General features: G+C 40.7%; 1 protein-coding gene across 2 annotated transcripts; it reads right to left on the bottom strand.

Annotated features, from left to right (window-relative positions):
• Positions 1–80: 80 nt before the first annotated feature.
• Positions 81–21,746, bottom strand: LOC101160490 (serine/threonine-protein phosphatase 2A 55 kDa regulatory subunit B gamma isoform). Of its 2 annotated transcripts, XM_020706550.2 has the most exons (11): positions 21,538–21,745; positions 20,895–21,232; positions 17,442–17,598; positions 11,992–12,089; positions 11,634–11,799; positions 10,538–10,650; positions 9,816–9,993; positions 9,019–9,183; positions 7,556–7,725; positions 2,207–2,298; positions 81–1,841 (listed from the first exon to the last, which is right to left on the bottom strand). In XM_020706550.2, exons 3-11 carry the CDS (start codon positions 17,521–17,523, stop codon positions 1,547–1,549), a joined length of 1,359 nt encoding a protein of 452 aa, XP_020562209.1. In that variant the 5' UTR covers positions 17,524–17,598; positions 20,895–21,232; positions 21,538–21,745; the 3' UTR covers positions 81–1,546. The 2 variants fall into 2 exon arrangements, with proteins under 2 accessions (XP_020562209.1, XP_004073296.1); XM_004073248.4 differs by lacking the exon at positions 17,442–17,598 and having other exon boundaries at positions 21,538–21,746.
• Positions 21,747–23,281: the final 1,535 nt, after the last annotated feature.

Here is a 23,281-nt window from a genome sequence, read left to right as displayed (position 1 = left end):
GGACACTAGGTGGCGCCTCAGACTGAAGATGACCAGAGAATTATATGGTACAACTTTACACAATAAAAAAAACACAAATGTATCATCATTCGATGCAAATTCATTGAATCCTTTATTCAGAAAAAAGCATATTAACATTATTTATAACTGTCCTTCTGACATTATTGTCAACACAGGATCAGGAAAAATATATGTGAGTAAAGTTGTAGAGTGGAGACTCCAACTGAAAGGCTGTTTTGTTCAACATAAAAGCTTCTCAAAGGAATCGCTGAGAAAGAGGCTGAAGTACCATCTCTCTGCTGTAGCCGGCAGGAGGCAATCATCAGTTTAGACCATAAAGTCTGCAGTTGGTCAATACAAAAAAAATAAATACATACATGTCAGACAGCTGATATATGCAGACACCTTTGAGGCCCCTTGATTTTTTTATTTACTTTTTGTCATCTTTAAAAGTACATTGATCAAAAACATTCCCCGTTTTTCTCGTCTCACACTTCCAGTGAGCAGGAGCTGTTTTCATTCAGAGCGGACAAGTATAAACCGAACACGGGGTAAACATGCGTCAGTGTCCTGAGGACACAACAAACAGTAGGAGGGTTTGGTCCTCTAAGGTCATTCCTGCTGCACGGAGCCCCAGGGCTCCAAAAGCTTTGTACAGCTGGCTTTATAAGGTAAAGAAGGCAGCCAAGTCTCAGTCAATTGATAAATAGTCTTCACATGCAGCGTCGTTTTGCTTGATTGGTGAAAGCATGTATGCTTTTTTTTTTCTTTTTTGAATGAACTGAGTGTGTAATGTCGAGACAGAACACAACGTGGGCCAGGACCAGAAGCAGATACGTTTAGACCTTTTTTTGAAAAACTCTTGGCGCTGACAGTTGAATGTGTATGCATTCATTTTCCTTCTGCAGGACCTTCCACTTTACTGAGCACATTTCTCTCCTAAATCTGCAGTGCTCATGGCTTTGGGATGAGGGGGAAGTTACATCCTTAAACATCACACAGGTTGTCACGTATCGTCATAGTTACCATCATCAACATCATTTAACAAGTAGTTACAAAAACAGGAGGACTGATCTGGAATGAAACAAATATCACGTTACATTACTGCCTCGAGTCTCATCTGTGTTGCTGGTTAAAAAAAAAACCTCAGAGAGTTTGTAATACTCAGAAAAATGAGGAATAAGAACGGGCTTTACTCGAGTCCAGGAGAGGAATGGAGAATGGGTCTTAAAAAAAAAAAGTCAAATAAAAACAGACTGCACACGTCTTTTGTCTGGGGAGGGCGTATCTCCTTCTGAGGGCAATCAACACTTCATCAACACAATCCTAAGAACTGAGAAATCCACTGTTTTCAGTCCAGTTCATTTTGAAAAGATCCTTTCAGTTCAGGGATGTGGAGGAGGAGATGAAGTAGCATGTGTGTGTGTGTTGTTTCTTAGGCATCTTCCTGGGTGTGTGACAGTGTGTGTGTGTAAGACTCATAATAATGCACATTCTATTATGTATGCGTGTAAACTCAGTTGCACCCACAAAGGACGTCCACTCATTAATGCATCTCCGAGTTGAGTTTGTCCTGAAAGATGTACAGGTTGTTGGTGGCAGCAATAGCAATGATGTTCTCAGTCGGGTGCCAGGCCGTGTGGAGGATCTTCTTGGTGAAGTCCAGGCTGTCCACGCTGATGTCGTCTTTCCGCCGCTTCCCTCCGGCTGCGCAGACCCGCCGGGGCTTCAGGACAGCTCTGGGCTTGCTGCTCTCCCTCGATGCCTCCAGGGTCACGTCGCGTTTGGTGTTGCGGTCAAACATGCGAAAGAAGTTGTTGTATGCTCCGGTCATAATCACACTGCACAGAGGCGGGGTCAGACGAGTCAACAATGTTATTATAGTTATACAGATCCATTAAATAAATGTAAATATTATTTTTTGTACCTTCAACTAGAAGAATATTTGGAAATGATGTCTTTTTTGATTGACTCCATTATGATTTTAATTAAAACTCATTTTTGTTAATATCAGTAAAAGACACAAAGTGCACATTTAAGTTTTAAATCAGTCTAGATTTGATATTTTGGTCAAGAATAAAATACTAAGGAAGAAAAAAAGTATTACATTAATTAAATTTAAACTATGGAAATGATGTGCAAAATGAAGAATGTTTTTAATTTTAAACCCAAAAAATTACAGGGATGGATGAGGCACGTCAGGTACCTGTCTGCCCCGTTCCAGGCACACTCGAACTTGTCAAAGATGCAGTCGTTCTCGTAAAGGGAACACAGTTTGCTGCGGAGGTAATCGTGAACCTGCAGGGAAAACAAAAACAATCACACTTCTGTGTGCTGTAGCTCCACTCTCAGTACAGTTTAGCACAACAGCCAAAGGAAAGCATAGCACAAATATAAAATGTCAGGGATCTTGATCAAAACATCTTGACGCAATCTACTAGGCCCTTCCTTTTTTGAAAATACAGTTCTTACAATTTCTGACAATCAAATGTAATGGAGTCAATGTGTCATGTGTTTTGTATGTATAAACGTAAATTTGTATTTTAGGAGCAATCATAATGTCAAGAAGGTGATGTTCTGTTTTTTTATTTCCTTAGTTTCCACTCACTTTATTAATGAAACCTAAACAGATTGGACATATCTATATATGTGTTTTATTGTCTTTTTCCTTGTTTGAAATAAACCAAGTGTGACACATTTTTGTCTCTGTTTTCCCTGAGTTGACCCCTTTTGGTAATTTTTCCTTGAAGAAAGAACTGAACTTAATTTGATTTGATCAAATCCATCAAAGATGAAACCCAACCATTCCCTAAATGCAAAACTATTGAGATGACAACAGCACACAGCAGTCAAAAGCTTGGGCTGCACTTTTCCTTCATGGCACTACTTCCTTGCTATAATCTAATCTATGATCAGGTCCTCCAAGAGTGTGATAACAGACCACTCCAGAGAGCACACATTCGTCCTCCCTCACCAAAAAAATAAAGCTATTCTGACCCGTCTGTGTTTTTTCTGACCTGTCTGTGTCTGCGCTGTAGTGAGGTGATGCAAAGGTCTGAAACCGTCCTGGGCATCTTCCCTGAGTCAATGTCTGACTTTTCTGCATAAAAACAGTAATCAACAGCTGCCTTGCAATCAATATGCAGTCAAGCTGAGGTCGTCTCCACCCCACTGTTTTCCTCTCTTGGGTGTTTCTGTGCAGGTTCAAAAAAGAACCCAGAACTGAATGTACAATGTTTCTGTTTTTAGATAGTCTACATAACCTCTGATTCAGAGGGAAGTGCTTCATGTTCTCTGAGTCATTGCATAATCTTCCTGCTCCTAAAATTGACAGAAATTGCAGCAAAGTGTAGACAGAAAACCATTCTGATTTTTGAATGAGTTACTATTTAAGGTTCCACTATAATTAGGCTATTTCTAAATGTGCATACGTACTAGAAACGTTTAAACGCTTAGTTTCTTTCACCTTAATGCCATGTAGCTCTTTTTGTTTTTAGATTATTGATTTCCAATATTTTTATCTACGTAAAGAAAAATAAGACATTTCATGTAAGATATGAACGTATTAATCCTTCAGAAAATAGAATTTGGTGTGTTATGGAATGAAAAATGAAAAATTCAAATAGGAAAATGAACATTACAATTAACACTTGACCATTAAATGCAGATGATCTTTAGTGCAAAAAGGATCTGAAACCAAAAACATGGAAAGATAATCTCCATTGTGGTTTTATCCACCTTCTCCACCTTCTTTGAAGGTGGAGAAAAAACAAAGTTTTAAAAATGAAACGTATCATTAATGAGAAAATGTAATGCTTTTAGAAAGCCTTAACTCTCAATGCATATAGAAACCCTATTTATACTTTAACTCAGTTATGCCACAATCTGTTGTGATTCACCTACTTTACAACTGTTTTTTATGATGGCAAAAAAAATTAAAGCCAAAAAAATCAAATGAGCCTTTTTTTCTGTTAAGAAACTCCTTATTAGGACTGGAAGATCCAGAATGTTTGGGCATTCTCTAAACTAGCCTATTTTCTACTTGAAATGTTAGCAGGATGTGCAGCAACAACACAATTATTTGTGAGTCACTGCCTGCAGTAAATTGAATTTATCCATAATTTCAGTGAATATTTTCAGCACAGTAATGTAGATATGATGATGTGATTTACTTCCTTTTTCTGCTAGATTAGTCTCCATTGTCTCATCATTCTCTTCTCTCTTTCTTTTCTTCCTCCTCTTATCACCTTTGCCTCACTCTATACCTTCCACACCCCCATTTCATCCCTCTTTCTCCTCCTTCCTTCCTGCCTGTGCTGCATTGCAGATCTAGGTGTCAGCCACTATTCAATGTATCCCTCAGCAGCCTATTTATAGCTCCAGTGCATCTTGGCCTCCCACTCCTGGCTGCCTCACACGTCAGGACAACATTTAAACACATGTTCCCCCACACAAACAAGCTGTGAGAAAAGAAACAAACATTTATAACGTTCATAAGGGCCTTTTGCACTGCAAACGTTATATGTGCCACAAAGACACACTGTACATCATAGGACTTAGATGTGTGTGCACATTGTTTGCTTTATGTCAAGATCCTCTTATATTTGTCCTACATTCAGTAGAATTTGTTGTCTGCATTCTGTACAGACATATTTTAGATCAGGATACAAAAGCTGACCACACGAAAGAAAGACGTCTGTGCAAAGGATTGGTAAAATATACAAAACCCTTTTTTGCAGTATGAACAAAACAAAACTAACACAGGAATATTTTATGAGAAACAGCTTGATTCTTAAAATATTATCATCATATTTTATTTATTTATTTATAAAGCACCTTCCACCCCCAGCCAAGGAGCCCCAAAGTGCTGTACACATGAAGACCACAACAACAAGAATTAAAAGCATAAACCAAATTTAGCATTGTAAAGACATAAATAGAAAAAAATAAAAAGCATAAAAGAAAATTAAAACATTGTAAAAAAAAAAAATATGAAAAGCATAAAACCAATTTAACCCTTGTGCTATCCTAGGCACTTTAACGTTGGGAGTTGGGTCATCTAGACCCACTAGACAGTGCTCTGAACCTTTTTTCTTCAATGATTTGTGAACCTCACTGGTGTCCATGGATTACATGAAATCTTTCCACCTTTATCCACCTTTGTCATGGTAGGGAGAACACGTCAATGTAAGGGTGGGGTCATCTAAGATAGCACAAGGGTTACAAGAGGTTAAAACCAGGGCTAGGCTGATGCTAAAATGCTAAAATGGAGGAACAATTCTTTTTTAAAACTCTCCAAGAGCGTGACCTCTCTAATTGCTGATGGCAACTGGTTCCATAGTGTAGGAGCCAACACAGCAAACGCAATGTCCCCCCAAAACGCATGTTTTGTTCTGGGAACCATTAACACAAGCTGGTCAGTAGAATGTAAGGACTTTAAGGGGGAGTGTAAGTACAAAGGGTGCTGTACCTGCCAGTACCTGTACCTGCCTTAAAAGTAAGGACAAGAATTTGAATAAAAACCAAATATTGCACTGGCAGCAAGTTCAAAGAGCCCAGAATTGGTGTTATATGGTCAAACTTCTTTGCCCCACGAATAAAACTGCCTGCTGCATTTTGGACCAGCGGCAGTCTGGCCACGAATGCCTTGGGTAAGAGCTGCAATAATTTAGTCTGGACAAGAAGGCATGGATGACAATTTCAAGGTTCATTTTTGATATAAAAGACTTAATCCTGGCCAGACGTTGCATCTGAAAAAAACAGGACCTGGTCACCGCGTTTATTTGGAGGTCGAGCTTCAGAGCTGCATCAAGTGTCACACCTAGGTTCGTGACCACAGACTGCTCAAAAGGAGCAATAGAGAGGAGATCAAGACCATGATCTTTTCTACAACTAGGGGTAAACACAATTACCTTAGTTTTTCTTTCATTTAGGTCAAGAAAGTTAGCTGACATCCACAACCTAATTTCAGGAAGGCAGTCAGTCATTGTGCGGCCGGGTCCCTTACGTATAGAGACATGAATTTGGCAGCCGTTGGCATAAAGGTGAAAGTTCACCTTTTGCTACCGAAACAGTATTCCCAGTGGCAGCAAGTAGATAGAAAATAACAATGGGCCCAGAACTGACTCCTGAGGAACACCCCACTTCAGGGGGTCACACTTGTATGAGTGAGGACCCATTCTAACGCAGAAAGATCTGTCAGTTTGGTAAGACCGCATCCACTGTAGGGCTTCCCTGGAAAGCCCCGCCCATTGTTCCAGCCGGCCAATCAGGATCTCGTGATCAACTGTGTCAAAAGCAGCCAACAAATCCAATAATAAAAGAACGACCAGTTCACCTGCATCAGTTGCCATCAGAACGTTATTTAAAAAATGTAAAAGTGCGGTCTCTGCGGTATGTCAGATCCCTGACTGTAAAGGTTCCAGGATCTCATGTGCATTTAAGAAAGTGATCAACTGTTTGTAGGCAATGTTCTCAAGTTCTTTAGCACAAAATGGTAGGTTGGATATGGGCCTATAGTTTGAAAATAGTGCAGCATCCAGCCCTTGATTTTTCAGCAGTGGTCTCACTACCACCTTTTTAAAATTGAATGGAACCTGAGTGGACGCAAGACTAGTGTTAATAATGGTTAAAACTGCTGGTCCTAAGACTGAAAAAACTTTCTGAAAAAACAGGCCGCCAGAGCATCACTGGAGGACCTAGCTGGCTTTAATCTTGATACCACTCTTCCTAACTCAATCAGAGACACCAAAGAAAAAGATTTCAGCTTAGCTACTGGTGTCAATGGAGTTGCTGGAGAATAGAGCATTGTGTGAGAGGACCTGATACCAGTAAAATACATTTCTGCCAACCAAAGATAAAAAGACATGACAAATTATCCCTATGGCTTGCAGCAGTCCTGGACTGCAAGGACCAGATTGTTTTTTGCAATTCTTCTTTTGAGCAAATATTTTGCCCATGGCCTCATACTCAAAAACTCACCAGAATTTGCACAAACCTAGTACTCTGAAAATCAATTTTGGGCAAAGTGAACGAGGTCCCTCAAAAATGATGACATCACAGTGGGTGAAAACGTCAAAAAAGAAAGAAAGAAAGAAATAAAAATAAAAGAATGGGTTTGAAATCTTTAAAGGATCCCCCAAAGAAATTCAACATCCACTTACGAACCAAAACACACGTGTTGAGGATATCTAAAGGAAGCTTTGAAATTATTATTGAGTGGCCACAGAACCTATGGCCACGGCAATAGGATTCAAATACTATTTCCCTCAATGAAATGCTAATAAATATATAAATTCTTTGAAAACTATTTTTTTTCTTTTTTTTTGTGTGATTTTCTATTTCTCACTGTCTAAATGAATCTACCATTAGGATGAGAGACTGTCAATTTATTTCTAGGTGGGCAGACCTACAAAATCATTGAGGGATCAAATACTTTTTAAGAAAGCACTTCCAGTGGCCACCGCTGTATTGAAAATGAGTTTGCACCCACTGAACACGTGTATTTTAAGAGCACCTTTTTCTACACAGTACGATAACATGGTCGGTCACTCACCTGGTATGTCTCCAGGGGTTTGCTCTCCATGTTGAGATCCCAGACTTTTGCAGTCAAGTAGTCTCTGGTGAGCAGGTAACGGCCACTGTGACTGAATTTTACATCTGATACAGAAGAAATGATCTCAGAGAAGAAGGAGCGGGCGCTGGGGTCCTCAGGCTCTTCAAACACTGCAGGAAAAAAAAGGGAGAGCAGAATAAGGCAATATTCGTGAAGATGGTGGTCATCTCAGCTATTGAATGCTGCTGTTCAGAAAAACCATCAAATCTTCATCACAAAGATTACAATTCTTCTCAAGACGGATGTTTATATTCTAAAGGGAAAGCTGCGACTATGCGTTGAGTACATCTTGTGCCGGAGCAGTGCACCAGTGACTCATGGTCAAGGCTGTAAATCAAATAAGCAACATTTCAAGAGTGGAAGGGAAAGAAATGCAAGGCTGATGCTGAAAATAACCAAAAAAAAATCACAATGAATGGATTTGCCTGAAGGAAAAGAAATGATAATAATGAAAAAACAACCCAAACAAAAAGAAATCTTTAACAGATTACATTTATAAAATTAAGGCAAACTGTTGTCCGGGTCCAAATTAATTATTGAAAGTTCAATACTAATATCTATCATCTATCCAAACAGAGTGATGCAGAGCTACAGCAGGTCCCTGCAGCCAGATGAGATTACCGGTACAAAGAGCACCACTTCAGTGAGCCATGGACAGCTTACACTGTGACACCTCATTCTGACTCATTTACTACACAGGCTGGACAGTATTTGTTCTTCAACGCTGCTCCTTATTTCGCTTCTCTGCGAAATATTTGTATTTATTTTGTATGCATGCATGCCTTTAAGGATGTGCATCGTTTTCTGTTTGTGTCCATTTTTGATGTTGTTGTTTCTCTCTGGCCTAGTCACGGTTTCCCCATGGACTTCTGAAATGCTGCTGGAACATCTGAGTTTACCAAAAAGCATGTCTGATTGCATCTTTTACTATGTGTTCAGTTAAAAAATGACCAGTTTAAATTCTAACATTTTACAGGTTCACGTTCTTATTAAACATATGGCATTACCTATTACCAGTAAAAAAATATAGATATAAAGGTGGATCCAAAGAATTTCTTTGGCTAAAAAAATTATTAAACAAGATTACGGTAGTCTTGTCTGTCTAATACAGCATTCATTTAAGAATGAATAAATTAGTTTTGATTTTTTGTTTGAAAAAAGAGGTTTAATTTTGAACCTGGAATAAGAATATTTTCTGCACACCAAAGGTCACTTAGTCGCTACGGTTACCAGAGTTCATTGTTTGATACAAAAGTGTTCTGGAGTTCAGTTTAGAGAGTCAAAACTGACAAATGGTGAAAATCCTCCCTGGTTTAAAAGCTAAATTGTCTGCATAAATTGATGTTACTAAAGGATAAAATGGGAGCAACCCTTCTACAAAGTTAGTCGGGAGCTTTACTCACATTTGGAGTGCTTGTCGCACAGTGCTGCTTCCCTCATGTCACACAGGCGCAGCGTACCTTTGCTGCTGCTATAGACAAACAGGTTACAGTGGTGAGGATGGAACTCTGCCGCCGTGATCACCTCTGTCAGGTCCTCCATGTTTGCTGGTTTGATATCCACAATGTCTGATGGAAAAAGTCATTGCTCAGAAAAATAACATTCGTTGGGACAATTTAAACTAAAATTACCAGTGACAGACATCCTGCAACAACAATGCACTATTATTAATTCATTTCTTTACATGTTGTGTTTTAGTTTTTTTAAATCAATCAATTTCGACCAATCTAACTATGGTTCTTGCAGGCCCATAAGCCATAAATAAAACAAATAATGAATTCATAAAAGAGTCAAATAAATAGAAGCATAACAGACTGACCATAAATAATTTACATCAAGATGAAGCAAACCAATAAAAATATATCTTAGGGCTGTTGTTGGAAGAAAAGTCATTTCACTTTCAAATAAATTGCAATATTATGAATCCTGCCTGGGTCGAAGACGTGTCTGCTATACGTCCTATTGAGCTGCAGAAGAACTCAGAGCTGAAATATTTATACAGCCTCTGAATTATTCATCAAGATAAATTTTCCCTCCTGAAGAAAATCCCCCACCCTCCCCCTACACCCAACTCTGTCCTTGTGCCTGTCTTCACACAAAGTGGGGAGTTGGTGGGTTTAGGCATTAATTATGCGTGTCCTTGTAAAACATTTTTGCATTTTTCCTCATGTGCACGCTCACAGAAAGCGAAAAAGGATACTGAAGCTGCGGTCCGTGATGTCCAGATTCCAGAGGTTGATCCTGAGGTCATCAGCTGACATGTAGGTCTCATAGTCAGAGTTGACGGAGATGGAGTTGATGTGATAAGTGTGAGCGTTGGCAAACACTCGTCGAGGGGTCACCTCCACCATCAGATCCATGGGCTTCAATACAGGAACCTGGAAAAGACCCGAGGAGCACCGTTACATCTCTCCCGCCTGCTTACAAGTGGAATATTGATTTTATGACAGCAGAAGCGTCAACTAAAAATCATTTTACTACGTCTGAATTATTATTTAATTAACTCTCCTAAATGTCAAAAACATATAAGCAATAGTGCAACATTTCCTGCTTTTTGATGACATTTTTTACGTTTTTTCACCTGCTCATTATTTACATTTTTTTCTTTAAAGTTTAAATTTATCAAACAAACACACCTAAGAATTGAACTGGTCATGCAAAATACATTATGTGACAAATCCAGACTTGTAAGCACATTACTTCCAGTAGCGAGGCTGTGTTACTCGTCTGCGCAGCTGGAAATAAAGGATTTCGCCATCCCCCACGCACTCACTCACACTCATGTGTACCTTGTCCCAGTGACCCATTTTTCTACATGCAAGCGCAGCTGTATTCACTGACCCAGATTCATTGGCCAACTTTGAAAGGAACGATGGAAGGAAGGAGGGAGGGGGCGGGGGGGTAGGAAAGAAGGTGGAAAACCTGTAAGGAGGTGACTGTGGAGATGTCTTTGATGCGGCCTTCCTCATCCTTCAGGTTGTATCCCTCCGGCCGTTTGTCTCGTTCACTCACCTTCCACAACTTGATGGTTTTGTCTGGAAAACAGACACAAAATGAAATCACAAGACAGCCTGGACTCACACCAGAGCAATTCCTCTCAGCCTCTCAGGTTCTTTCTCTGGTGAGATGCAGCTCCACGTTGGTATTTCTTACGCTTCTGCTGTCTTTCAGCACTCAAAAAAGACTGAGAAAAACACCGACCAATTCAGCAAAGTCTTGGAGTGAAAGCTTTGTTTGATGATAAATTCAAGTCTAATTCTTCCTTGAAGATTAGTTTTGCTTTATTTATTTGTCACCGTTAACCAAATTGCAGGTCTTTAAGCTGGGGGAAAAAAATCAAAGAAAACAACAGAAACATTTCAAACTTGTCAATCAGACAAGCCAAAAATTGTTAATGCAGCAAATGTGTTTTTGCTTCTCCTGATTTGAGAGGGATTTCAAGAGCTCTGCATTTCCATTTCCACATGAAACCAAACACAGAGCAAAACAAACAAGACAAATTAGATCAGCTTCTCCAACAGAATTCAACCTCTGAGCTCAGACCTTCTGAATTATACAGGAAAAATAAGAGACTGTATTGAAGCTGTGTCAAATGTTCATCCGTGGAAGCAGCTTCTACATTTTTCATGCCGTTTACAATCATAAATAATACAGCACTCATGGAAATCAATGAGGATGCTCTCAGGGCAAATCTATAGATTTTCCATACAGCCATGACATCCTGTAATGCAAACCATGTTATTGGGACCTTTCTGCTTTCCAAACAAGCTCAGATACTAAAGAACCTCTGATTTGAGACTCCCTGGTTCTTGCATGAACAATGATCTGCCTCAAATAATCAGAACCCTCACATGCAAACTGATATTGTGGCTGGTGGTCCACCACAGTACAACATTCTTTTTGTTTTTTGTGACTGGAGTTAAGACAAGGCTCTTCATTTTAGCATTTAAGACAATTCAGTGACTTTTTTTAAATGGTCATTTAGATGGTGTGGGGCCAGGGCGGGTCTCTGACTCACCGTTTGTTGAGAGGAGGAAATGTGCGGCGTTCTGCTGAGGCAGCCAGCGGATCTTATTGATCTTTTCCTCAATCTCCAAACTCTTAAGGTAGTCAAACTCTGGCTCATGGCTCTGGAAGGTGCTGTACACGTTATACTCTCCTTGGGAAAAAGGTTCAGTCTTACTCTGTTACACACAAATAAGAAAAGAAAAATTAAACAATCGCTCATCTTGGAGTGTGGTAAAAATTCTGGATCTAAAAAAACAGCCAGGTTTGGCACAGCGGACACAGCAGAGGATCCTGGGGGACACGGCGCATTCATCACTCCTCTCATCTTATCTGCTCTTCTTAATCTTCTATCAGTGCTGTGTGCTCACCTCAGGCTCCCTCTGGAAGATGACTACGCGGCCCCCTTTGTCCCCTGTGGCCAGGAGCTCTCCTGTGTGGTTGAACTCAACAGTGGAGATGATATCAGCTGGAGAAAGCAGACATGGACGCAAAAGATGAAAAAAACTGGATGGAATATCTCAAACACTTATGTAACTGACTGTGTCACTGCTCATCTGCTTAACAGACTCTCCACAATTTAAAAAAGCAAATAAAAACATATATGCTTGAGTTTGAAATGTCAATTCAATTGAATTATTAAAAACACAGCAGTTTTGTTGACTTCCTTATTCTGCACAAAACAATGTCAAACTGACTGTTCCCCATAGAGGCAGCTCACAAAGGTCATGTACGTCTTAGGCCAATCTAAACTCTGTCCTTCTGTCCTCCTATCCTCACCTTCCCTTCCCTTTCTGCAGGAGCATTAATACCTTTTTTCCAGAGGCAAAAAGGTATTATTGGTCAAGTACTGCTATAAATGCCCGTGTGAGACAGAGCTTTGATACCAAAGTCTTGAGGTTGGGTGGGACTAGAATAACCACTAAGTTAGATGGTTTTTTTTACAATGTAGTAATTTTTGAGAAAAACAAGTAACAGTTCAATTTTAAGTCTGCGATATAAACTGTTAAAGAACCACTCTGATGAAAATGGTGTGAATCAGGAGCAGCCGAAAAAATGCTGTTGGAAAAAGAGCTTGATCCATGTACGTTGTTGTTTTCCTCGTCCGGGCAGGAATCTGACTCAAAGCTGTACGGCTTGATAGCTCCAATACTGCTCACCATTTAAAACATTGTAAACAGACAGATAACGGGCAATAGGGGCAGGCTTGCTCCGTGCCAACAGTCCCACCAACAATTCAGGGGCGAATTTCTAATGAGCTCCCGCCGCTCTGCAGAAACTATGTCCTAGAAAGAGACACAGGCCTTTTATTTTAGCTAAAACAAAATAATCATAATAAAAAAAAAAACACTTAGTATGCTTTTACAATAGATCAAAAGATGATTGGAGTGGGACTTTAAAGGAAGCTCAAGTGTCACAGAAGTTCATGTTTTAGAAAACAACAGTTGTCAAACTAAGGTTAAATCTCACAAGTGTTATCCTTTTGTGCATTATTGTCAAATCACAAATTTATTTGTCTTTATTTACACAAAACATTGTTCATTGCGCATATTTAAGTGTGCCTTGCAACAGATTGTGGTTTCTGAACTTTTTATCTGCTGCGTTCAAGCTGTTCAAACGTTCTCCAATGCACTTATTTGTGATTATGGATTTTAAATATCTCCAAATATCTTTAAATAAAATTAAGGTTAAAGAAAAGTGTTTTTCTCCTGATTTCAGCATTTTATTTTTAGATGTTTACTCTCTTGGTTTCCTGGATTGACAAATTGCTCAAAATATGTTGATTTTCGTATTTTCAAGATCCATTTGAAACAACTTTTGTTTTGCTTTTGAAGCAGCAAACAGTCACACAATAGTTTTTCTATTTCCAATAAATTTTGTTGGCAAAAATGTGGAAAGTCAAACATAAAAGCATCAATATTTAGTTATTTTTTTTAGGTATTCCTCAAGTTTCTACTGGTTTGTGCCATTCTAGATCCCCATCTATTAGATCTGCTTAGTTGAGCTCTTTAGTTTTTTTTTCTGACATTACAAAACCACCAATGTTGCTGGAAAAAAAAGAAATTAAATCATACAGCTTTTAAAACCACAGAAATGTATAATTATAAATTATCTTCTTCATTTCAACAGTTTAAACCTTAGCCTTATAAATATTAAAGGTTAGTTTCCATAGTCTGGTCGGAACCAGAATGTCCTCACTGCACTCTGACTGTAACAAAAATAGATACTGGGTGGTGAATTCACAGAGGCTGGGCTCCAGGCTTGCCTAAAGGATTGTGTGGTGGCCTTCAGAGAGGCAGATTTAATGCTGAGCGGAGGCAGGGGAGGCTCTTGAACCTTTTCACCGACATAACCACACTCAGTTTCTCACAGCCTCAAACAGACAGCTTTTTCGCTTTCATTTGCCATACTTCTCATTGCACTTTTTGTCATGTATCACTCATATTAAATCATTTACTGTGCTGAATGTTGACTTCTTATCCCCCAGCGTTTCTCTTTTTATCCTCATTTTACTTTTTTCGTCCTCCCTCCCCCACAAGGCTTTGCTGCCTGGCTGTATGCAGGTGTACATGAGGTTGGTGATGCTGGTGGTGGTGGAAGAATGGGAAGGATGGTACAGAAAGGTGGAGGAAAAGAGGTGTTTTGAGAAGAGGTGGCGGTGGAGGGAGGGCCCTCTGGTGAGTGAGGGTTGTCATGGCAACGTACAGAGCCAACCAGTGACTGCTGTACTCACAGCGTTTCGCCGTATATGGCAATCGAAGGAAAGAGGAAGTGGGGTTTAACACTCCAAACCCCTCAGGAAGCAGCAGCGTAGCAAAAATAATGATGCTGCTGCAGTTTTCTTCATAAACCAATGTGGCTTAATTAACACAAGAACATGCAGCGTTTGTCTTTCTAGTAATTAAGTCCTCTGGATCATCAGTAAGAGCACACATGGTACTCACAAATACCATGCATGCGAACAAATTTAGAGGCATCTCCACAGACACCAGGAACAGAAAATGTGAGTTCTGGAGGCTGTGTGCAAGTTAGTGTATACTGCAAAACCACAGGAACAGCTTATGCAGCTGAGTGAAATATGGACCGTCATCTGCTGGTTCTCAGTCTCCTTCAGTCATTTTTTTTTGTCCATTTGCCTCTTGCACACAAAACTCCCCTGTCTTGTTTCATCCTTAGAAAAATGCGACAAAACTAAAAAGGAGCAGAGCAAGCAGTCATTGCCAAGACAAGCACTTCATTCTGAGTCATGGCTGTCCAGCTCACTGCAGCCATTGTACTCTTTATATTGTGTCAGATCACTGTCATGTGCTACTGTATTTGTTTGTCTACTACAGCATAGAGAGCTCTGGCTTCTATAAGCGGTGCAGGCTCACCTGACTCATTGTCACACTATGAAGCTCAGGGAACACACTGTGAGCCCACACAGAGTTCACATCAGCAACATGCAGCACACATCATGAATGGAGCCCTTTCAACACATTCAAGTGACTCAGGTGAGACGAAGCCCAAACAGAAATGGTTGAACTCAGTCAGCGCATTGATCTCTACAACTGAACAGGTGGTGGCAGTAGTTTAGTTTAGCAGAAACGGCCATTATTAAGAATGAATGATCAGGTAAAACTCTAAGAGGTGACCCTGGTTTGATTTGAAAAAATCTGACAGCAATTTACATTAATTTGAATTGAAACTGTATTTTGTAGCTATAAGCAACAATGACAGAAAGTGAAGGGTAAACAGGTAGCGTGATTTTACAGTAAATTATTTTGTCCCCCGCAGCAGTCCTGGTCTATAAGGACCATAGTGTTTGTGCAATTCTTCTGTGCTTTTGAGCAAAAAATGTCCCCCCTGACACTTTTAACTCACCAAAATTTGCCCACATTAATTAATTTTGGGCACAATGAACAACTATCACCTTAAAAAATTGTGACATCACAATGGGCAAAACCATCAAAAAATGAATGGGGCCAAAATCTCGTATGGGGCTCAAAAAAAACGTTTCAAATCCACTAATGAAACCAAAACATGTCAGTGATATCCAAAGGAAGTTTTATTTTATTATGGGATGGTCACAAGACCTATGGCTAATAGGCCAATTCTTCTTAAAAATCATATTTAACAAACTTGTTTGTTATCTCCAAGAAACCAGGAAAAATAGTTACAATGCTTTTTTTCCCATCAATTTGTCACAAGCAACCAGGAGCAGAATGGCATGGGCAGAAGGGGAGAGTGAGGGATGTGTAGCAGCCACTCAGCCAGTGAAGGTGGGTCAGGACCGTATGATTACGGCTTCAATTCTTAAAAGTTCAATAACATCTTACAAATATTTTTAAGCAGTGTCTGAAATTAAATTTATAAGTGTAATATTTTAATTTGAAAAGTAACTTTAAAGAAGGGATCCAAACAGTTTATCAAAGCATTTGTAAGACTAAGTCACTTGTTTGTGAGCACAATTGGAGGACACTAGCAGCTGTAAAGTAACAATTGATTTTTGCTTGTTGCTTAGTGCTTTGGGACACAAAAATGTTCATTTTTATTCAAATTTAAAACAAAACAAATTCCTACATTTTATAAATTGCAAAAAATCATCAAAGCTTGAATTCTATATTTGATTATAATGAAATTCCTTGGGATACTGGAGAAGAAAACAGATAGGTGGAGAGTGGGAAATCCTTTTCACGGAGATTTCTATAGGGACAGAGGGGAGCAGACTTTCCAATTATAGAAATTTTAGCTCTGGGTAAACACAGACCATTAAATACGAGCCAAGAACACACACTCCATAAAAGCGAGGACAAGCCACCACTCAGCAGGAGATGCCCGTGTATGTGTGTCAGCAACTGTGAGTGCATGCTGTAGATCAAGCATCCCACATTTTCTGTGTGTGTGCACAAGAACGTGTACTCAATTATGCTGTGGAGAAATAAAGGGGACGGAGGGAGGGAAACCAAGTAGAGACTGCCGGAGGGAGACATTAAATTGATCCCTGTCCTGCAGTTTTGGAGTTATCTGGAAAAAAAGCTGCCACGTGTGTTTGCATTAGAGGTACACATGTGTAAAGAGGAGTGATTTAAGCCTGGCACAGCAGGGAAACTGCCTTTTTTTTTTCAAACGTACGTCAATAGCTCAGAGCTTGCATGAGCCTAATGGTTATAGACATAAACTATTAGAATCAAAAGCCAAGCCAGCTTCCGTAGGTGGGGCACCTGTAATCCTGTTAGATCTGCCAGAACGTCTATGAAGTGGTTGGGTTCTTAGAGCATCAAAAATGTGATTTAGTATTTGTTAAAACCAGTTTTGCACCAGATGTATGAGACTATAACAAGAAAAAATATTTAAAAAAAGTATTGAAAATTGGGTGTTAACACCTTTATGAAACAATACAATAGTTTAATAATCTTTTTGATCGTCCCCCTTCACTTCTGTTTGCTGCTCTGCGTTTGCGAAAGCCGGCCAGGATCAGATTTTTGTTGTTGTTGGTATCTGTTGTGTCCAGTCATACTATTCCAAGAGATTAATCACACACATACATATTCCTTACAGAAGCAGGCAGTCTGAGACAAAAATAAAGATGCAAAAATAGACACAGCAAAAGAATGAGTAAGGCCGACTAAGACAAGGAGATGTTTAAGATATTTATAACACTGAGACGGACGGTAGACGTCACCTGACACACTTAACTAGTGACACACTTTTCCTCCAAACCCAGACACGCTCACACTTCCAGTTCTGCACACATGAACTCTCACTCACTCTGGGGTCATGTGGCCTGAATATTTGACACAGATTTGACCTTCAGGATAGAAGAGGATATGGCACACACCTTCTGTGTAAGAGGCAAACGGCTCAGGCTCCAGAGAAAGGGTAGTGATGTCAGAGCACAGGACCTGGATGGGGCTCAACATCTTTGGGGAGGACTCCAGGGTGGAGAGGGATGGACGGGATGGGCGGAGCTCTTCAGGCTATAGCCAGGAGCAGCCCTGCAAGAGGAGCAACGATGGACGGGAGGGGAAGGAGGGAGGAGGGCGACAGGAGGCAGAGGACAAGGAGGGAAGGAGGACCGGGCAAGGTTAAGGGTAGGGACTGAGTTACTACATCACCACATTCGGTCATGAGTACTCACAAAAGAAAGTCTGCTGGTAATGTATTCATGAATACATAGGTTCTGAGTTACATGAAAAGAGTCACAAGTGGGGTTTGGCAGAAAGGTTAGGAAGATATGAGGGGATGAAGACAGAAGGTCAATGGAAGGGTCAGGTATGGTTGATATAAATGCTGTTTGTGGTAATATTAGATAGAAAAGTTCCACATTTTGAGGAGGTGTACCCCCTTAGCTTTTTTCACCTAAATATGAAGAAGAGATTGGAAATTGTTTAAAATAAAAAAAATATTGACATATTCTGTGTTCCGTGAGTTTTTTTCACAGTGAAGCATTTCTGTAAAAAGGGTTGAGGCCATAAACAGGAACCTTTGGCTTCTATTGATGGAGAGAAAGATTTTCAAAGATCTTTCTTAATATCTTTTCTGATCACAGAATTCTCTTGAGAGTGAACACACAAAGAAGGGTGAACACCTCCATTTGTAGTTTTTTTCTAACAGACATTTACTAAAGCTTCAGACACACAAAAAACAATTCCACGTTTTGAGTTCAATGAGTTCAATGAGTACAAATTGTCTCCAAAATGCAAATTTAGCCAAATTTACCAAAGAAAATCAATCATTGCTTGAACCTGGATGTTCTGCCCTTTAAGGGAAGTAGAAGAATCTGGGACAAAAGACAACAACCAAACATTTAATCTAATTAATGCTGGCAATGCCACCAAACTCTCCCTTCGGTTATGGAGGGACTGAATAATAGGAATCTTCTGCAATGTCCACAAAACAAGTGAGAGTTGGATGGGTGTGAAATTTAGCTTTTCCCATGTGATGTACCTGTAGTTCAGACATAACCGTTGTATTTTTTTAATTACGTTAATTTTTAACAACAGAGATGCAGTCCAGCCCAATCAAGTCTTTAACTTGCATGGTGTTTGAATATTGTCTTTACACATATTTCTAATTTTCCGATTTAGTCTATTTTTTAGAAAAGATTCCTTTCAAAATGTGCCCAAACTAGATTTTTTGTGTGTGTGTCTGTGACTTAAACAACAGGTTAACAAAACAATGTTTTTTTTTTCTCTAATTCAAGAGTCTCATACACTGTGATTTAAAGATTTAAACTGATTTAAAGATTTAAACTGGATTCACTCAATCTAGAAATGGGGAATTTAGAAAAGAGGAAAATCAGGCCTCTTAGGAACAAGTCAAAAATTCTGACCCAGTTTTTCTTTATATAAGCAAAAAAGTATCTGCCAAAGGGGTAACACATTGCTAGAAAAAAATGTCTTGATAAGATTATTTTCTTGCAAGATAGAAAATAGGACTTTTTTTAAATTATTCAAACAAGGTTCTTTTTTCTTTCTTAAGATTCAGTTTTTGGAGTGTGAAAAAAATACCAAAGAGGTTAAAGGAAGAAGTGGACGGAGAAAAGAGGACATTAAAGTAAAGGGAGGTCAAGCAGGACCTTGAGGGAAGGGGAGCCTTCAAGAAAGAACCTATAGAGCCATTATCATGCATCCCCACACACTAAACCAGCAAACACACACACACACACACACACACACGTAAATAAGAAATGTACACCAGTTTCTTGCTTAGGGGGTGGTGGATGAAACACAAGGGTAAATAAAAACTCAAATAAAGTAAACTGAAAGTTCCACCATTTCTTCTAGCTCCATCATACTCTATGTCTTTCACATACACGCACGCTTGTTTTCAAGCAGCTATTGGAGCATTTTTGGACAATTGTTTGGCAGAAGCACCACTTGAGCACTATAGGCAATGCTGCTGTTGAAAGGGGGCTGTGGGGGATGGAAAAGAAGAAGAGGGATGAAGTGAACATATGTAATCCAGCGTGAGGCAAGCTGGATGACAGGAAGGAAGCAAGTAAAGAAATGTTTCCACTGTGATTTAAAAAAAAAGACCTTTAATTGTCTTTAGAAGAATTCGTTTCAGAGAATGCCCCAATCTAACTTCCCTGGTGTTCCACCTTTTTTTCACACCACTCTCCGACCATTATCCTGAATGACATGTCCATCCTGACTTGAACTTATCAGCAATTCACCCTGAATAATGTCTGCCTGCCTGAGATGTGCAGAATAATTAATACTGCCATTATTGGGGGGCGGAGACAAGCTGTCAGTCATACTGGCCAAGCATGAAGAGCATCATGTTTATCACCATTGACTGTTTCTATGGCAATAGTAGATGGGTGGTGGATGTCTACATTCATGTTTCAAAAGAAAAATTCAAACCAAAAGAATCTTTTAAATGAAAATAAAAGAATAAAAGTAGAAAACGTTCACTGATACACTCAAACATTTACAAAACCATCAAGAAAAGCAGACAAATCTGCTGTAAATGCACCATGTCCCTCAGTCTGAGCTAAATTATCAGACACCTGAGACACAGAAAGCTTTACTTGTAGTCTGCGCTGAAATGAGAATCATTAATTAAGCTGTAACATCCATGACCTCAAAATGATGATGTGGTATGAGAAGCACAGCGAACAAGGATCTCTGTAAAACAGGGACAATGCAGGAAGGTGGGGAAGGAAAGCCAGAGTAGACTAGCATTGATATTCAAAATAGCTGCTGAGTGTAAGTCTTCTTGAAAAAAAAAATCTTGTTTGCAGGATCCATGTGCTTTTTTCCCCCTATACCTCTAAGGAGAGCTGATTCAGTCTGACAAATGCAACATGAGGGAGAGATGAGCAACTCTCTGTGGATCTGAAGCATAGCATGCAGTTCAATAAATCTTAAAAATTGCAGTGCAGCTTCCTATTTTCTGTCTACATTACTTTTTTTTTTCAAGACAGCCAACCCGAATCACACCTGGACACAGTTTTGAGCACTGGTTCCTCATAGTAAGCCTGTGGACAGAAATCTAGATAATGGCTACAAAACTAATTTAAAAAAAACTGAAAAACATAAACATAAGTTCAAGACAGCAACATTGAGGGAAACTGGACAGAGAAAGTAAAACGTATGCTTAAAATTATTTCATTTCTGTCCACAGTTTCTGCCCAAATACTTCATCACACAGCTTACAGGAGATTAAGAGGAAGATTAGTCTTGTTTTGACCCGCTGTTTGGCATTCACTCTCTGTCACACACAAATGCTTCTAGAGCCCCTCAGTCAGACACACTCTTCCAGGGCTCAGCTTCCTTCTTCTTACCATCAGTCACATAGTTGTGGTCGGGGAGGAAGCCGTGGTGGTTGAGCGTCGGTGCAGCGTCAGTGTCTTCGCCCATCAGCAGGGCTGGGTGGAGTGCCCGTGTCGGTGGGGCAATCTGGTGGTGTTAGACTGGTGGAGGGGGTGGTGGGGATTCTGTTGAGCCCAGCGCCCATGCTGCTGCCCGCTGACGCCTCCTTAGCACAGGGGCGCACAGCCAAGCATCTTATCCTTAAACGAGGATGAGGGGCGTAGGGCAGGGAGCGGCTGAGGTAATTCCGAAAGGAGGGATGGCAACGATTAGGAAAGCACACAACCGCTTCTGACAGCTGGAGGAAAACCTACAGGGGGAGGACGGTTGGAAAACATGGGCTTGATTAGAGATCACTCATGCAGCGAGAAAAATCCAAATCAGAGGACAGATGTGGGCAGGTTGTGCAAAGACACACAGCAGCGGCAATGTTTTCACAAAAGAATAAAGTCTGATCAGTATTAGATTATTCAAAACAGAGAGAAGAGATGGGGAAGACGAGAGAGGGGGGATGGGAGGGGAGAGGGATGAGCCGAGCCCGGCAGGAGTATCTGCAGTGCTGCTGAATCTGCAGAGGCATGGACCCTGTCATGAGTGGGATGAACTGACACTCACCTCGACAGTTTGCAGGTCAGATGCTCCTCAGAGAATACTCCATAGACGACCTGTCTGTGTTTCTCTCTGCCGTGGACAGTGAGAGCTCTGGTTTCTCGGCTGCTGGAGAACGTGGAGGAAAATCCTGCTGGCCCTGCGCTCTGCTGCAGTTGCTGCTTTGGCGTATCTGTGGAGAGCGGTGTGAGAGGTGGGGAGAGGGGGAGGGAGAATATGAGAGGATCTGTCCTGCTGTGCTGGTACGTGTGGATGATGCATCATCGGAGGCCCTGCCCTCTGTCTGACACAGCCAATCATCACAGACCTGAGTTCTTCCCGACCACTTACTGCAGGTGATTAACCATGATCCAGAAACGGAAAGGCAGACGAGCAGCTGTGACTGGGTCTTTTAAGGTTGTGATTAATTAGACAGAGAGCAAGGAGACCAGGGGAGGAGATCAGACAGTTCCACTTGACTTGATGCTGGTGAGAACCACCTGCAGAGGATTCACCTGTAGACATGATTAAAACCGCAGATACCTTAGAAGCTGACATAGATTTTATTGCAGAGGGAAGTTCCCTCCTTTAGGTGCATAATGACATAAATGTTTCACAGCATCATCTTTTAAAACCATCAGTCTGCAGATCTTTAAGTCCCACCATTCCATGGAGGGACTTAAAACACTCAGAGGGAAAGTTTACAGTAACACAGTAACACTTGTTGTCTTCTTTCTCTTTCGGCTTTTCCCATCAGGGGTCGCCACAGCGAATCATCCTTTTCCACCTCACTCTATCATGAACATCTTCTACCCTAACATTAGCCAACTTCATGTCCTCTGTTAAGACATCCATATATCTCCTCTTTGGCCGTCCTCTTGCCCTCCTGCCAGGCAGCTCCATCTCCAACATCCTTCTACCAATATATCCACTATCCCTCCTCTGAACATGTCCAAACCATCTCAGTCTGGCTTCTCTGACTTTGTCGCTAACACAGGCAACATGAGCCGTCCCTCTGATGTACTCGTTCCTTATCCTGTCTAACCTGGTCACTCCCAAGGAGAACCTCAACATCTTCATCTCTGCTACCTCCATCTCAGCCTCTTGTCTCTGTCTCACTGCTACCGTCTCTAACCCATAGAGCAGAGCTGGTCTCACCACTGTCTTGTACACCTTTCCTTTGAGTCTTGCTGACACTCTTCTGTCACACAACACTCCTGACACTTTCCTCCAACCGCTCCAACCTGCCTGCACTCGCCTCTTCACCTCTTTTCCACACTCCCCATCACACTGAGCTGTTGACCCCAAGTACTTAAACTCCTGCACCTTCTTCACCTCAGCCCCCTGTAACCTAACGCTTCTACCTTGATCCCTCTCGTTCAGACACATGTATTCTGTCTTACTACGACTGACCTTCATGCCTCTTCTTTCCAGAGCAAACCTCCACCTCTCTAGCTGTTCCTCCACCTGCTCTCTACTCTCACTGCAAATTACAATGTCATCCGCAAACATCATTGTCCAGGGAGATTCCTGTCTTACCTCATCTGTCAGCCTGTCCATCAGCATAGCAAACAAAAAAGGACTCAAAGCTGATCCTTGGTGTAGTCCCACCTCCACCTTGAACTCCTCTGTCTGACCTACAGCACATCTCACCACCGTCATACTTCTCTCATACATGTCCTGAACTACTCTGACATACTTCTCTGCCACTCCAGACGACCTCATACAGTACCACAGCTCCTCCCTCGGCACCCTGTCATACGCCTTCTCT

This window comes from Oryzias latipes, chromosome 10, assembly GCF_002234675.1.
Source record: "Oryzias latipes chromosome 10, ASM223467v1".
Taxonomy (NCBI): domain Eukaryota; kingdom Metazoa; phylum Chordata; class Actinopteri; order Beloniformes; family Adrianichthyidae; genus Oryzias; species Oryzias latipes.
This window is presented reverse-complemented; position numbering and strand designations above follow the sequence as displayed.